This window comes from Lactuca sativa, chromosome 2, assembly GCF_002870075.4.
Source record: "Lactuca sativa cultivar Salinas chromosome 2, Lsat_Salinas_v11, whole genome shotgun sequence".
Lineage (NCBI taxonomy): Eukaryota > Viridiplantae > Streptophyta > Magnoliopsida > Asterales > Asteraceae > Lactuca > Lactuca sativa.
Genome location: NC_056624.2, coordinates 166,045,744 through 166,063,896, shown reverse-complemented (window position 1 = coordinate 166,063,896; position 18,153 = coordinate 166,045,744). Strand labels below are relative to the sequence as shown.

The following is an 18,153-nucleotide window of genomic DNA, read 5'->3' as shown; positions in this document are numbered from 1 at the left end:
ATCATTGCATTATAGTGTATAACTAAGAACTTATTCAACTAACTTTGAAGTAAGTATCCTTCACAAGACTTAGTGTATCAATAGGCCAAACCACAATACCTATAATCAATTTCCAAAACCATTTTCATGTTTATGAAATACTTACATACTACAGATATACTTTTAGCACAAAATTCCAATGATATGTATTTGGTATAACTTTAATATTTTTAAGTAATAATACTTGTATTAAGATTGTTACGCAGTGTTGCCAAAATACTTTTTGCATATATATAATCATACCTTGCTTGCAGAGTGTATGTTATGTAGTATTAACAATTCTAGATAATAGGCATTTAATTCACATATAAGTATACTATCAACATAGAATACAAATAAAAAGCTTTCAACATATATTTAATCTTTTAAATATTCAATATTTATATTAAATTGTGTTCTTGAAAGTAACTAGGCACTCACCTGATTGATGTGGAAGATTTGTGAAAAAGTTAGCTCATTGACTAACACTTTAGCTTTTCCCTTTTAAACGACCTAAATATGAATATTACTACACTTCAGTATTCGTTTGTATATATAAAGTTATATTAAAAAATTCTCGACTTCATTATTAATCTCTATCAGATAAGGAATGACCAGGTAAGATCATTTTGGAGGTAGGATTTGTTCGATAAAAAAGATAGATTGTTTGGAAAATCCACTTTAAACACCTCACGGATCTAGCCTAGACATCACTCCCGTAAGTAGATCAATCAGCATAACGATTATTATTAATGATAAATCTTATTTATAAGTTCAGTATAATGACTACGCAAGTTACACTTAAAGCACGATAAGTATAACTCAACTTACATGTTTTCTAGCGAAAAAAAACCTGGAAAATGTGCGGGTAGAACTTCGATATTGAAAGCTCTATTTCGCCAGGCTATCTGATGCTCTAGAGCTTCGCTGCTAACACTTGAAAACTCCTAAAGTCGGGCCTCGAGTAGAGGGAAGAGTTTCAATGAAAATGGAAGAGAATTGTGGAGTAAAATGAGCAAAATCGAAGCAATTTATTGAAAACTCAGGAGGGCACGCCACGCATGGTGATGTGGCCACATCTCCTGATGTCACATGTCTCTTACGTAGGGAGGAAAGGAGATATTCTAGTTGCAACATGTGTTGCACGTCTGGTGGTGTCTCGTGTCCATATCGTGGTGGTCCACGTCATTAGGTTCGTAGGTAAACTTCGGATTTTCAAAAAATCATATCTTTCGCATACGACCTACGTTTTGAAGGTTCTTTATATCCCCGGTTTCATATCGACGATTACTACCACTTTCACTTAGACTCTGTCAGTTAATTCACAATCTGGTTTTCATTTTACAGTTAATGAAGGTTACACTATAAAAGATACTGCGAAATTCATAACTTTTTCATACAAGCTCTGCTCTCAACGTTCTTTATATCGACGAATTCATATTTATAAGGAAATCAACTTTCGTTTAGATTGTTTTGGCTAACAAGCAACCGAACTTCGTTTCATCTTTTATGACACATATTTTTGTATTGGGTTGAACACAAAACTTCGAAAAAGCATACCTTGCTCATATTAAGTCATATTTTGATGTTCTGTATATTCACGAGTTCGTAATCATGATTGCTATAACTTGCGTTAAGATTATTTATCCTAAATAATCTTCTATCTATAAATATTATTTTATCGTTCAACGATAATATATATATATATATATATATATATATATATATATATATATATATATATATATATATATATTAAAGTTGTTCATAGTTAGGAACAGTACCTGGCCAGGGTACTGTTCCTCGGGTTACCACAGTGGTTACGTTGTTTCTTCCCGATCCTTCCATCGTCTTCCTTTTATCTCTCTGCTCCAAATCATACACATCTCTTTCTTCATCGTCTCCCCTCGGTTCTCCATTGTTATTGTTTCGCCTCTGCTTCTTATAGAAAAGCACCACCGTCCCTGCCTCCGCCTCAAATAATCTCACCATCACTGGAATTCTAGGCCTCCCGGTCAGGTCGGCGAGTCGACCCCTCCAATGTTTCTGTCATCCAATAGCCTCCTTTCGATGCTTCCCAATGCTTCACTAAAACCATCTATCTCTCTATAAATTCATCGCCATCCCTTCTATCATGGATTTCTTGGGAAAAATGTTTTGGACAGGATCTACTTGATATAACCCCCACCGCTCCACCGCATACCTATCATCCCTTACAACACTCTCTGCTTCGTTTTGGTTTTGCACAGGTTGGCTGTGTCTAATTTCATTTCATTCTTATGTAGGTTTCGACAAATTTGAAAGGGGTTTCAAGGTCGACTTGCAAATTCCAGGTATGTCACCTCTAATTTTGGATTTGAAGTACCTTAGAGTTTGATTTTGTTGTAACTTCCCTCCAGACTTCGTCACTGTTTCTATTGTTTTTTGGTTTCACCCAATTTTTAATCATATAAGGAAGAAGGTTAGATGCGTATTCTATATTTTGGATCTCGTTCAAAAATCATCGCTAACTTTCTTTTCTTTTACTTATCTTATTCTACCAATGTTGCGTCTCAGAGTATCTACAGGATTTTCATCGATCATATTACTTTTTTTTGCCTTCTCAGCATTTCTGTGCACTGGAAAACGCTAAAAAGAGACGGTAAGTTGTTTATCATTTTGCAGGACACATGGCCATATATCATACATGGTATTGTCTGTACTCTGTATTCAGAAGATGCACAAATATCTATGAATTTAGCACAAGTATCTATGAATTTGTTGGTTAGTCTGACTTTCGTCAATTGCTCTTTGATCTCTCTATTTTAGGGATATTTGGAATAGTTTTTTTAAAATTTTGGATGATTACTTAGTGATTCGAAGTTTAAACTGAACTTAATCCAATCATGCTTTTATGCTTGAAATTAAGCTCCATAACTTCAATAAACTTTAAAGTTGGTTTTATATCTTGACATTCCTCTAGAAATTGTTGTATTGGTGTCTTGATACTTCCTTCATTTGGTTCTAGGAACCCTGATAATTGTTTCTATTGATGTTTTATTAATGAGAATCCGATTTGAAAGTAATGAAAATCGATGCATGATTCATCTGTGTTCTTGAGGGAAACAATAAAATCTTTCATCACTTGCAGTGAAAGCTCTTAACGAAATTAAAGCATCTCTTGGGTGGAGTGGTGAATGCATGGGTTGGAGATGATCTATGTGGAGATGGTGATTTACCAGCTTGGTCTGGTGTCACATGCTCCACACAAGGTGATTATAGAGTAGTTACTCAACTATAAGTCTTACTTCATCATGTATGTATCCTTGAATATTGAAATTGTGGAACCAATCTTACATTTTCTAACATTATATAATCATTTCATGGAGGTATATGCAGTTTTAATTGTGGGACCCTTTCCTACAACTGTAACCAATCTACTGGATCTTACTAGGCTGTACAAATCTCTATCCTAATAACTTACTGCTCTTCTTTTTGTTTCTTTATTGTTCAATAATACAAATTTACTTTGTTTGGATATGTATTTTTTTTTTATCTTACTTACTTTTTGTTCTCAGGGATCTTCACAACAATAAGTTGATTGGTCCAATCCCACCACAAATCGTGCATTTAAAGCGACTTAAAATACTGTATTCTTCTTCTCTAAATACTTTGTATCACTAACAAAAGGATGTTTGGGTTTGATTATTGTTGTTGTTGTGCAACTGGGACACGTGAATTCTTCCATCTGTTATATAAAGAAATGAAACCTTTTTGTCCCTTTTCACCTACCAAATGGCCCCAAGGTGCCGTGTACATCCAATCTTCTTTCCTTCAACATTTCTTTGATTTTTTCTATTCTTAATTGATATTTGGTGAAACTATTACAAATGTTTCCATTTTCCGTATTTAACCCTATTTTTCATGGTTGATTGTACTAGTGGGAAATTTAAAGAAGATACAAGACCAAAAGGTTTTTGGAATCATCAACCTCATCAAGTCTCATTTCTACAATTATGGATCAAAGTAAACAAAACTCCGTATTCTGATTGCTTTTTTGTTTTGTTTTATGTTTCTAAATTTGGATTAACTCCAGTTCTGATTTGAGCGCATATACACATGCTCATACGCAAAAGATGAAACACATGTACAACAATTATGATGAAAAAAGATGATACACTTTTTAATTTTCGTTGATTTAATTTCACATTTTCAATTAAAATTACATGGTCTACCTTTAATTTTTGTTATTTTTTTGAAAAAAATTGCACAGATCATGCTTCAATTCAATAAAAACAAGAAGTTTTTCAATTTAAAAGGAATTTTTGTAAATGTTACAAAATAAAACACAATTCTCATATTTTCTATTATGTTTGAAACAAATATCTTAAATATGTATGTATTTTTTTCAGGGCTAAGGTTTCAAAACTTATGTAAAATTGGAGTTATCACAAAGTTGACAAATGCTTACTGCTTGGTACCAAATGAAGGCTCTGAAAGTTTATACATGTTTTTTCTTGTAATTGTTGTTGAAATCTCTTATTTATAAACAAAGTTTACAAGAGTTTAGATGTTGGTTCGCAGCATCTTTGAGTTTGAATTGGCTGATGTTATTCCTGTTGTTAAAACATCCATTGGGGGTACAAAAGTAGTTGGAAGACTCTGCATTGGTGAGTACTGAAAAACATTTGCAATATGCATTATTGATAAGGTACAATTTACTTATATACCCTTACCTTGATGTCATCAATAGTGGCTATTTTATAATTCTAATACATAGATAATAATTTCAACAACAAAGGGTTTACCTGATTTTGGACTACGATGTTAGAAGTAAACTCAACAAGGAGCTCTAGAAATGCAAAAGCTTAACTGAACGACATTCTACAACCGTAAGTATATGATGCTACCATTATTTATGTTTATTTTATTACCTTTGTAAGACATTTTTTCACTGTTACGTACTATGTACCATCATTAGTGTAACACTCCAAATCAGGTATGACCTTGTAGCCCTTGAAGTATTTCAAATATGTCATAAGAAGCCCTTAAGTACGTTGGGCGTACTTATGAGTAGGCTTAGCGTACTTGGCATGAAGGATCGTGGAGGGTTAGCACGTATGCTGGGCGTACCAGGAGTACGATGGGCGTACGTTCCAGATGTCCAAACCCTAATTTCCGAACTTGAGACCTATATAAACACCCTTAACTCATTGGAGCCTCACCTTAAACAGTCTCCTTCACCTTTAAACGTCTCTGAAAACCCTAATACCATTTGTGAGTGCATTTTGAGCTTTAAGAGTGCATTTGTGGTCCTTTAAATGTTCATTCAAGAAGGAGAAGTTGTCAAGGAAGCTTGGAGTGTCATTTGGCTTCAAGAATCTGCATATAGTCGACCTTGAGGAGCTTCTAGAGGTATAAAGCTTGGACCTTTCCATCTTAATCTCTATATTTAGCTAGGGTTTTCTAGTTTGGTCCCCTTAGTTGATTTTGGACCTTCTCTTGTGAGTTGAGTAACTCTAGAGGATGGAAATGTCAGATCTGAGGTCCTTTGGTCCGGTTGCAACATAAAAAAGGAGTCTTGGTGGGTATTTTGACCTCATGCATGGGTTAAGAACCTTAGAAAGGTTTTAATGGGGGTGTTGGGAGCATATGAGACATGCAAAGGCATAAAGTTGCCAACTTTATGCCCTAAGTCGTCTTAATAAGCTTAGATATGACTTTTGGACGTAAGGGAATCGAGTGTTAAGAACTTAATGGAGAAAGTGCTTAATCTTTTAGTACGTTGGGTGTAAAATAGCGTACGCTACGCGTAAGTCCCAGAGACCCAGTACGCTACGCGTACGCACCATAGATGGGCTTGGATCTGTTTGGGCATTTGAGCTGTTGGGCCTCATTTGGTTATTTGACCTTGTTGTAATTTGGGAATAATGGGCAATTTTATCTGTTTTGGGTCATTGAGGTTATGGTAGGGCCTTATTGGGCCAAAAGGCCCATTAATGATTTTTGGTCATGGGCTTTGGGCCCATTAACAAAGAAAGGTTATTTGGCTTTCATGGAAGGACTTGGGATTTGGGTTTCCCTTTGATTACGTGATGTCCTAACATGGGTTAATATTATTATTCAGCACGGGAGGTTAAACACAGTTAGGAGAGCAGTTTCGTATTCTTCGGACATAGGTGAGTCTTCTCACCATACCCTTAGGTCAAAGGCACCAAGTGTTGGATTAATGTCTAAGTCCATAACTATAATTGGTAATACTTGACCCGACCCGACATGGTCCATTTGGGTTGCATGGCATCATGCACTTGGATAGACTAAATGAGAGAAATAAGACACCTATGGTTATTAATATATTATAAGTTCTAGTATATTAATGATATTAATAAGATTATTTAATTAGTATTGATCAAGAATTAATCTAGGATTAATTAAGTGATCAAAAGAAGACTAATTAAATATATGGGTTGATTGTGTAAATCATCCACACTTATATAGTGGGCTAATGCTCCATGGATTATCTAGTTGGGCTAAAACCCATATGATGCTCCATGGATGCTCCATGGTGTTTTTGTACCCATGGATCATGGAATTGAAAGGCCATGTCAATTAGGATTTACATGGTGTAACCCTAACTATATATGCATCTTATTCTTGACCAAAATCGGCACTAGTATCATTCTAGAGAGGGCTAGCCGATTTTCATGAAGTGTAGAATTCTCTCAAGTTATTCCAAGTGTATTTGGTGTTATGTGAACCATTTGAGGTGTCACACTTGGGGCACTAGACACTCAAGCTTCATGAAGACATTCTACATCAAAGAGGTATGTATTCTATCTTGTTATATTCATTGTTTATGTATGCTAGATTAGGATAATACCTTGGATGTTCATATTTGCATGTATAATAGAGAAAACATAGATCCAAGGTATTTAGGGTTGCATGTACACTTAGGAGTGTCAGAATGCACAAAACCCAACAGTGTTATCAGAGACACATGTTGTTTTCTGTTATATTGATGCAAATATTTTATTTTCAAAGTTGAAAAAAAAGGAAAAAAAACCATGAAGTTTGTTAAATTTTAAGATAATTACTTGTTCTTGTGAAAAACTAATTATTTGTAAAATTTGAATAATTTGCTTTATTAGTTGAATTAGGTCAAATTTAATAAAAGATAAAATGATATGATTATTTTATTAGTTTTAAAAGTTTGATCTAAAGAGTTTTATTTTTTGAAACCTCCAAGAGTTACGGATATGAAAAAGTTTTAAAAAAAATTGATTCAAAGTTTTTATGGAGTTACAAAATTTGGTGTTAATGTTTTAAAGGATTCCATAACTTAAGAATAAGTTATGGATCACCAAAAGTTTTTTGTGTTATCTTGTTTTATGAGTGAATTTATAATAATGAATAAAATTATGTGATAGTTGGTTTTAATCCAAATTAATCTAAAAGAAGTTCATAAAATGTGTTTATGTAACTTATAAGTCACATTTATGAATCTTAAAACTCATAAAAGTTGCCATAGGTTACAAAATGAAGAGTCTTTTTCCTCATTAAATTGTTTTATGACTCCATAACTTGTCCTCAAGTTATGGATGTTCAAGAGTCACTTCATTAAAGTTTTTAAAACTTTAATTAAACTCATAAGTTATGAAAATCCAAGAGTTTTGAATAGTTTCAAAACTTGCCCTCAAGTTTTCGAATTTGTAAAGTTTTCCCCATGAATACATTAATTCCAAGTTAGCCCTTAGAATTTTAAAAGTTAAATTCAACCCTTATACTTTATAATATTATAAGTTAACAATATTTATATATATATATATGTATAAGAGTAAAGTCAGTCTTACCGTTAGTAGGCCTCATTCACGAAGTCGGTCTATAAGGGGGGTATAAGGTTACTGCCTATAAAATGGCAGTTTAATGGGTGTCCACTCTCACCCACCGCTTCCTTGACCGGTGGAGGGTCGTTAGCCGAACGGGTAGGACAAAGACTAGAATTCTCCCTTTATTAAAAGTATTAATGATAAATACTAAGTAACTAAACTCTTATAAATACCCCATCTTAGCTACTTAGGAAAATGTGAATAAGGTGCTAATCCATGAAATTACACTTTGCACTTTGTTTAAGTCGGTTAGTGGATCGTGTGTGGTTAACCGACACTCTAACTCGTATTTAACAAGGTAGGCAAAGGGTAACTTAATGTTTATCATAGTATCGATGGAGCGTATGTGGTTAACCAGCACATCGATTGAGGGGTAAACACTTAAGGGTACCAAGTAATTTGCATGGTTACTTTACACCTTGTTTTGTGATCCTCGGCATCCCAGTCACAAAACCTGAAGGGCACACTCGAGATTGAAACATGCCATTGAAAAGTTCAATGAATCTCAAAGATCTAGGGGTTTCAAAAACCAATGAAAACCTAATAATACATTTCGTTTATCTTGGTGGAAATTGGTGAATCGCCATTCACCTACCTTCGAATATTTTATAGCTTGGGTTACGGCAACCCTCTTCTAAGTTATAAAATAGTTTGTTGGGTCCTGACCTTAATATTGGGTGTCATATTAAGGACTTTAAATCAACTATCTTGAATATCTCCCAAAAAGATGTATGGTTTAGACATTTATGATCTTCCCAAATCTCTTGAAGCAAGCTTTCCTAAATGAAGATGATGTCCCATGGAAATCATACTTCTTCCACCTCCTCTGATTATTCTCCCTAACCCACAAATTCTTGAAAAGTTTAAGGTCACTCAAGCCCTATTGGCAAGTAAAGGTCTATGTGTGGTCACATCTTGGAGATGTAGTCACATATTGACAAACCGGGAGAGTTGGGTGTCAAAGTCTTGAGAAAGTTGGTGTTTCAATCACTTTCTAAGTCACATAGTGAGCTCCTTTGGGACTCCTATGAACCAGATTATGAAAAGACCCTTAATGATCTTATCTATTTTCTAAGATCAACTTCCTAAAACTTTATGGACATTGACAATGATGACATTGGATATCCAGTAAAGCTCTCTCTTCCCAATGGAAAGGGACCGGCCATAGTCAACTCGGTTGACCAAATGGTAAAGAGAAAAACTAAGTCTGTGATAGTCCCGTGTAGCATTACCAAATGATCCATATGTTTATATTGCCAAAGGAAGGGGCGTTAGTTGCGAAGCTGCCAAATTTACATAAGGATGTTAAAGTCAATAAGTTTGACTCTATTTCAGGTAAAGTCCACTATCTAACTCTGCTAAGTTTCTATTCTGAGATTCTTGATACATGATGTGACTAGATCACATGGTGATGTTTTAAGAATCAAAGAAAATTGAAGAAACTTAAAGAAAGAATATGTTGAATCTGATCGCGTAGATGGATTTCTATCGCATAGTTTGAAGAACGGATTCTTAGGCTACATCTTAGGAGTTATGAGCTATTGCTTAGGAATAGATAAATACAAGTTTTCATATGGATTGTAAGGATAAGTTTTTCCGCAAAGTTTTTAAAATAAAAGGAAAAATGATGATTTTATTTATTTTAAAATATCCTTACAATGGCATTTGAGAAAAAATTGTTGCTTATATGATTCCATTAATAGCAAGAGTGGAAATATGAAATTGATTCTTTCATTTGTGGTAATGTCTAAATTTACCAAATAAGGAAAGATTCTCATCACCCAAGTTTTAATTGGACCGGAACTTGGAATCATGCAAGTTGTATAGCATGAGGAATGAGAACTTTCAAGTATTGGAAAATTAAGACTAATTACTTGTTCACATGGATGTGTGAGTCAAGTGAAGGACTAAGGGATCGAGTACACATTCTTGTGCACTGGCCAAGTCCACCACAAAAGATCGATAAGACTATTCGTCATAGTTTATTAAAGCTCAGTAAATATGATTATACTTACAAGCTTAAGTATAACTCTAAGACATTGGAAAAGGCTCTAATGTAAGGCAGAGCGAATAAGAAGAATCAACTTAGGCAGAAAGATAAAAGTTTCTCAAATCTGAAAAGATGGGAGAGTACTTTAGTATCAGTTTTGTGATCATCTTAATGATTAATAAACCATAGCACAATTATTTCTCTAAGGGAATCTTAGTGCATTCTTATGACTAAGAAGAGGAACTTGAATTGTTGAAATGGTTAAATCAAGGAGATGAGTCATACTTCGTTCCAAAAACAATTCTTAGAGTTATACTCTAAGATTGAACTTGAGTGACATGTCTTAGAGAAGGTTTAAAACACTTGTCAAATGTAAGAGTAAATGTTTTCTACTCTTGTACATTTGAAATTGGTAAGTTGTGATGTTTTGGATAAAACAAAGACCAACTAAGGCCAATTGTGTGAAGTGTTTGTCTTGATTAGAATCCACATTATCTCTTGAATATCTGACAAGATAGTCTTATATGTCAAGAGGACAGTGGGAGTCTTAAAGGTCTTGAAAGTCTCAAGAACTAATCAAGAATAACACCTGAAGTTCTTCACTAGCACACGACTTGAGGTTTATAACCTATCATGTTGACATATTCGGTGCCCATTCCAGTTAAAGTTGTCTTTGCATATGAGTTCTTAGAGTTCTCAATTGGTTGCACAACAACTTGGAAGCAATGGCAGGCCCTTGAGCTGCCAGGTGGCAAGAAATTAAGATTGAGTTCAATCCATATGAGTTTGTATTTGTCATTATCCTTGTCTTGTGATTATGGTTTTGACAAATTCATATGGGTAGGAACTCATACACCATAAAAATCTAAGTGTCATAAGGTTTCTCTCCGATTCATGAAAATGATGGTGAGGAAACACTTTCACTAAGTAGATTTTAGCTAGATAGCAATTGCGATATTTGCATTCTCAAAGTCGTTAGTGGAGCGTGTGTGGTTAACCGGCACACTAACCTGGACTTGTGAGAAGTGGCAAAAAGGTCTAACCATTATGATTACGGCATCCCTCTTCATAATTTTTTAGACACACCTATGAGCTATCTAAGGGAAGGTGTGTGATTTTGATAAAGTTTTATCAAAACAATCTAGTATCAGAAATCTGAACTTTGGTAAGAAAGTCAGCTAATTTCTGAGTACATGTCAAAGCTAGTGGGAGCATAAGTGTTATGCTAATAATCATCATGTTAGTGGGAGCATGATAATTATGATAAAGATTGCAAGTTAGCAATGTTAATTATAGAAAAACAAAAGTTTCAATTGGGAAAGAGTTGTTTTGCTATAATTAAGGGAGATGAAATTATACGTCATCTCAAATCTATAAGCTTAGATCATGAGGTTTTAATCATTTAGTCAAGGATATAAATATATATATATATATATATATATATATATATGAATTTCATATTGGAATGGCTCAACATAAGGAAATTCTATATATGGGTCCATTATTTGCGTTCTAAAATTCAATTATGATTACGGCATCCCTTTTCATAATCTGAAGTATGAGAACTTGGCAAATATAAATGGAAATGTTATAGCAAAAGACTGGTTTAGTCTTTATGTGAGACATCATGAATCGTGTCCCATATGCTTCGGATATAGGATCGATTACATGTGCTACATTCATCCTTTCTAAAATTTTCCAAATGCCTGGAGAATTAAGAAGGGAAAAGGTCTAGAATTGGATATGACTAATAGGATTGAACAATTGTCGAGGACAATCTAAGGTGTACCAAAGATTGGTTGCTCAAGGACAGTTAGAAGTATAATGTTAATTCTGGAAGGACCATATTGACATAATCTGTAAGGAGACAACTCTTGTTCAGAAGTGGTAGTCAAAATGGAATATGGAAGTGTTTCAAATTATTCAATTTGTGTAAGATTAGGAAACTTAATGCAAGAAGGATTTTTCCAAGGAGTTGATCTCCTTTGGAATGCTCTGTAATGATTGTTGTCAAGTCTTTCTGACTTTGTGCATAATCATTACAAGAGGATCAATGCATAGAAGTTTAGAATCTAACAAATTTCAGTAAATGGCATGAATTTGGAATTCTTGCATTTGCAGTAAGGATATGGGACTGTGAAAAGATGATCATTGGAGTTATGTTCAATTGATCTAATTCACAAAGTAAAGATCATAGACAAACATAGTATGAATACTTGGTGTATGGCATGATTAGTGTTTATAAAACATAGTGTACATGCTTGGAGCATGGGACAACTATTGTTTTAAATTCAAGAATAAAGTTGATAGCTGAAACAGTATACAATGAATAATCTGTAATCATATGGTGATAAATAAAAGGTGTTTTATTTATGTTCATAGGTTTTGATACCATATTGGATTCAATTATTATTGCGTTTCATTTGCATGTTTTAACTTCCAGAATAACTAGGTCATTGTTCTGAATGACTAAGTTATTCAAACCATCCATAGTCCATCATATGTTGGAATTAGATATGAATTAAGACTGTCATGGGTTGGCTTGTAGAGGTCTAAGATGTTGGACAAAGGGCTACAACACTCATGAGTGCTCATAAGGTCTGAGTATTGGATTCAACCCGCGCTCATTGGAATCACTTCATGGATTTTATCACGAGTGATCATGAGATGATAATATCTTATATTCTTCAAACCTAGAGATATGAGTTGTTACTATGAGTTGGTTGTACATTGATTGCACGAAAACGCATTCGGTAACTCGGTGTTATAAAACGTGTCTTTGTGTATGATTCAACAAGTAGTAGAACAAGCCATATGAGTAGAAGTTTATCCATTCCTTTTACCTTTGGGATAAAAGCGATATCTGTGGGCCCCTCGATGATTTAATGATGACAAGTGGAAGTGCTCGGCCGGGCCAGGACTAATTTGATTTGTTCAATTAGTCAGTCGTCATAAATCGGAAATCGGGAAACAACAAATGGACAGAGAGAATGATTATAATCCATGTCTCAGTCCATATTATATCTAGAATGGAGGAATATATGATACCTTATCTAATGGACAAGTCATTGACAAAGGTCAGAGTTCGACAGAAGCATTTGAGAGCTATGATTGCTGATCGGTTCCTGAAGTCATACGCAATAATAGTTTTAGACTTATCCAAGTAGGAGACTGATGGATTAATGTCTAAGTCCATAACTATAATTGGTAAGACTTGACCCGACGCGGCATGGTCCATTTGGGTTGCATGGCATCATGCACTTGGATAGAATAAATGAGAGAAATAAGACACTTATGGTTATTAATATATTATAAGTTCTAGTATATTAATAATATTAATAAGATTATTTAATTAGTATTGATCAAGAATTAATCTAGGATTAATTAAGTGATCAAAAGAAGACTAATTAAATATATGGGTTGATTGTGTAAATCATCCATACTTATATAGTGGGCTAATGCTCCATGGATTATCTAGTTGGGCTAAAACCCATATGATGCTCCATGGATGCTCCATGGTGTTTTTGTACCCATGGATCATGGAAATGAAAGGCCATGTCAATTAGGGTTTACATGGTGTAACCCTAACTATATATGCATCTTATTCTTGACCAAAATCGGCACTAGTATCATTCTAGAGAGGGCTAGCCGATTTTCATGAAGTGTAGAATTCTCTCAAGTTATTCCAAATGTATTTGGTGTTATGTGAACCATTTGAGGTGTCACACTTGGGGCACTAGGCACTCAAGCTTCATGAATACATTCTACATCAAAGAGGTATGTATTCTATCTTGTTATATTCATTGTTTATGTATGCTAGATTAGGATAATACTTTGGATGTTCATATTTGCATGTATAATAGAGAAAACATAGATCCAAGGTATTTAGGGTTGTATGTACACTTAGGAGTGTTAGAATGCACAAAACCCAACACCAAGGCCAGCCCATTATGTGATTATGGTATATGTGTTAGTCATTTATGTGATTTGATATGCTATGTGATTGTATGTTATTGCATGGAAGACCCCGTGGGGAGCCCGTGGCAATTGGATGTAAGACCATGTGGGGTAGCCCATGGCATTCCTAGCTAAAGACCATGTGGGGTAGCCCATGGCACGTTGGATGTAAGACCATGTTGGGTAGCCCATGACATTCCTAGGTAAAGACCACGTGGAGTAGCCCATGACATTTCTAGGTAAAGACCATGTGGAGTAGCCCATGACACGAAGGTGTAAGACCCTAGGGGAGCCTATGATATCCTTACATGTTTATGTATGCATGGCTTATGTGTTATAGGTAGCTTTTATAGCTAACAGGATGTGTGATATGCGTATTGTGTGTGTGGTATGCTCTGGGAAACTCACTAAGCATTTAACTTACAAGTTGTGGATTTATTTCAAATACTTCAGATCCCAAGGGCAAAGGTAAGGTGTGATGGCGCGGCGTGCACTCGCTCCTAGGAGTTTTATGGACACTATGATGTTTGAAATGAAAGTTGTATTTGACATGTGTTTTGAAAACAATTATGGTTGGATTTCTTAAAATATGGAAATGTATTTGACTATTCAAAACAAAAAATTTCTTTGAAAAATTGGGTCGTTACAATTAGCATAACCTCTCATATATTGTCATGGGAAGCATGTTATTCATAGAGGGGTCTTTTATACATGTTGGGTGAATCAAATGTGAAAGGAATTACAATATTTTTCTTTAGTAATATTAGAAAATTATTTCCTTGGGGTCATTCACATTTAAGAATTGTACTTTTTGTTCTTTATGTTGTCTGAGGTATGGTTTAACAGTATATTGTTATTTGGTGTATAGTTTCTTTTTTCCTATCGTCCATATTGTGTACGTTTTTCTTTTTGTATTTGGTATGTTTTTGGAGTTTTTTTAGGTTATATGTTCTTTGTTGTCACAGAGATCGGTATCTAAATTTTATGGTACCATTTGTTCCATTCTCTATTTGTTGTACTGTGTTGTTGCAACACGCAACATATGCAATCAAATATATAACAGGCTCTTAAGATGAGATTATAAGTTTAATCTTTCTGATTTTTAATCAGAAGGATGTTATTTCTTACATTTACCACTATTTATTAATATGACCACCCATTTTGGTACTTAGTTATATCAACTCCATTATTTCCCTATGATACATTCTTAGCATACTAGAAACCTTCGATTCTTACAGTTTATAATTAGTATTTAACACAATATTATTATGTTGGTTTTTAAGGTTATTCAATACATTCACAATTTGCAAATGTTGAAATTAAGTTTTTTGTTTTAAATGATAATAAGATGGAGAGTATTATAAAGATCGGGTATGATCAATTGTAGCATTGTACTTTTAGTTTATACAAATTAGTGACTGTAACATCTTTTCCAAAGTACATTGTTGTAATAAGAAGATATAATCCATTGAACAGAAATAATAATCAACTTTAAAAAAAAAACTCCCAACTATACAAGGGTGTTGTAATGTTTATTGTTATGCCCTTGGTATTCGTTTGTTCACAATTATGCACCTTGTTGTTTGTACATCATCAAATACCTAAAATACCCTTTTTGGTAATATAAAATCTTCAAATAAAAAAAATCAATGATGAGAATAAAGCATTAGTAACAACCTACTCATAAAGTTTCCTCATTTATAACAACCTACTTTTTGCAAGAACTATATATGTTTCAGAGCTTTTGAACTTGCAACAACAGTTTGTGAGAAATTTGTAGCAGCCAACTATTAATTCGGCCCTTTTATAATAGATGCAAAAAAAATTTTAAAAATGATAACTTTGTAAACAACTTATAACTTAAAGGAAACAATATTTTGACATTCTGCCCCCGCGAAGCGGATGTAACTCTCTAGTTTATAATAAGATTTTCTTTAAATATTATATAGTCCGTAACGTATACAACGAATTCATATTTATATATTAGCAATTATCATATTCAAAGATTTTAGATTCTTCAATAAAATAAGTAATATTTTAAAAGATTAACCCAAATTTACGGATGTTACAGGAGGAACGTTAGCAAAGGAATGAGTATTTGCTAAGGGATGAGAAAAGTCGAATGACACCACACCCTATGTAACTACTTCCTACGTGGCACCTATATGACACTAAATATCCTTTTGCCCTAAAACAAAAATGACACCACACCCTACGTAACTACTTCCTACGTGACACCTATATGACACTAAATATCCTTTTGCCCTAAAACAAAAATGAGTTGCAACAACTTACTAACTTACTGCCAAGCTAGTACTAACTAACAAACCTATCACTTAAAAATGATATATTAAGGATTGTGCTATAAATACCCCCCTTAACCAATTTTACCTCTTCTATCATCAATCAAATCAACTTTTTACTTTTGATTTGACATTATTTTTTTCTTTATCTTTTTTTTTCTTTTTCTTTTTGATTTTTTCCTTTTATTTTATAATTTTATTATTATTATTATTATTATTATTATTATTATTATTATTATTATTATTATAAATTTCAATAATCATAAAAAATTCAAACAACATTTTAAATTTCGGATGACATTTTAAAATTCGGTAAACATTATAAATTCACACGACATTATAAAATTCGAACGACTTTTTTGTCCGTAATTAAAAAATATAAAAAAATATTTAAAAACCGATTTTATATAGCCGTTTGAATTTATAATATCGTCCGAATGTTAAAATTTTGTGCGAAATTTATAGTAATAATAATAATAATAATAATAATAATAATAATAATAATAATAATAATAATAATAATAAAAGAATTAAAAACAGCAAAAAAAAAAAAACAAATTAGGAAAAAAAAAAACAAAAAAAACAACAAAAGACAAAAAATCAAATCAATGGTGGAATTGGAAAAGAAATGTGATACTTATAGAAAACCCCTATATTAATCAACTAGGTTTGACACCCGTATGTTATACGGGTTTGACAAAACAAAAATTTTAACATGTATTTAAATAAAATTTTATTTAAATTTGAAATTTAAAATTTAAAATTTGAATTTAAAAGGATACATATTAAATACTATATGAGTATTAATATTGTATTTGTTGTTTATTTCCAATTAAGACAATTATTAATTGAGGTGTAAATATGATGTGTTAATTAAGAAAATAGAAAAAAAAATGAGAAAATGATAAATAAAAAAAATAATTATTCAAAAATATCAAAAAATAACATTTATCCAATATATGACAAAATTATTTTTATTTATTACAAAGGATAAGCAACTAAAACACTTTTAACTACATATGTGGTTTGCTGTAACGATCTACGACCGTCAGACACGTGGTAGGAAGAATTAAACACCAGCAAACGAGGAGGGGGATTGTGGTGGTGGGGACAAAGAAATCGTATATAAAATGAATAGTGACAATGAGTAGGTCCACCCTATGATTGCAAAAAAATTACTGCCGACCATCGTCCGACGTGGACAGCTCCTCCCTCCCACTAGCCGTCCATACTCATCTCCTCCACCAACCTATGTTTTATCCTTACATCATCTTTCCTTCCCTCCCTCCAATCAACGAGTAAACAAAATAGGCTAGAAGGTATGGTTGTTCAAATAATTATAAAAAATCATACATAAATTCTTCTGCCCTTTTACAATTTTTCTAGTCAATTGCTTTCTCCAACAACGCTAACTCTCATTTGTGCTCAACCATAAGGATGTGCTAGGGGATTAAAGACAAGAAATCATCCCTTTAGATTTGATGGAATATTTAACATAAAAATATTTTTTTTTCGTGTTGTATTTTAACTTTGAAAAATAAATAATCGAATTAGTATTGTAAACTAATATCAAATCGTTATTAATATCAAAGCAAACAATTCGAGAAAATGATATTAAGAACTAAATATCGAATTGTAGCTAACAATAAATCATATTATTATTATTATTAAATTATCAAGTTTCATTTATTAATCATATTGACTCTGATTATAAGAAAGATAGAAGAAGCTTGTAACATTATCATTACAATTAACAATGAGACATAAGATTAAAACCAACTTGAAGTCACGTATTATTGCATTGTAAAACTACATGGAAGAACTCGTGTTCTTAAATGTTTTAATGTATATCAAAGAAAATAAGCGTTCAGCTTAAAACCCAAGATTTAATACATATTAGTATTCTTTCCAATAGCTATAGATGAACCAATACATATTATTATTTTTCCAATAGCTATAGATGAACCGATACATATTATCATTTTTTCAAAGAATGCAGAGTCACAAAAGGGAAAGTAAG

General features: G+C 33.0%; 1 protein-coding gene across 12 annotated transcripts; it reads left to right on the top strand.

Moving 5' to 3' along the window:
- Positions 1 to 1,835: 1,835 nt before the first annotated feature.
- On the top strand, positions 1,836 to 14,622 carry LOC111913320 (somatic embryogenesis receptor kinase 1-like). Of its 12 annotated transcripts, XR_008230298.1 has the most exons (10): positions 1,838 to 2,351; positions 2,418 to 2,479; positions 2,575 to 2,659; positions 3,149 to 3,313; positions 3,387 to 3,454; positions 3,576 to 3,647; positions 3,939 to 4,023; positions 4,410 to 4,708; positions 4,799 to 4,889; positions 14,284 to 14,622. XR_008230298.1 is itself a non-coding variant. In XM_042899254.2 (6 exons), the coding sequence occupies exons 3-6, from the start codon at positions 3,195 to 3,197 to the stop codon at positions 4,102 to 4,104; spliced, it is 381 nt and encodes a 126-aa protein (XP_042755188.2). In that variant the 5' UTR covers positions 1,836 to 2,351; positions 2,683 to 2,781; positions 3,149 to 3,194; the 3' UTR covers positions 4,105 to 4,186. The 12 variants fall into 12 exon arrangements, 6 of the variants coding, with proteins under 6 accessions (XP_042755188.2, XP_052624450.1, XP_052624451.1 ...); XR_008230301.1 differs by lacking the exons at positions 2,418 to 2,479; positions 2,575 to 2,659 and adding an exon at positions 2,683 to 2,781 and having other exon boundaries at positions 1,836 to 2,351; XR_008230299.1 differs by having other exon boundaries at positions 1,837 to 2,659; positions 4,410 to 4,474; positions 4,582 to 4,708.
- The last annotated feature ends 3,531 nt before the right edge of the window (positions 14,623 to 18,153 follow it).

Coding starts and splice junctions, on each gene's coding strand:
- LOC111913320 (XM_042899254.2), top strand. CDS start 3,195: ATGCATGGGTTGGAGATGATCTATGTGGAGATGGTGATTTACCAGCTT. Junction 3,270..3,386: donor TGTCACATGCTCCACACAAG/GTGATTATAGAG, acceptor CATTTCATGGAG/GTATATGCAGTTTTAATTGT. Junction 3,455..3,575: donor CTACTGGATCTTACTAGGCT/GTACAAATCTCT, acceptor TTTTGTTCTCAG/GGATCTTCACAACAATAAGT.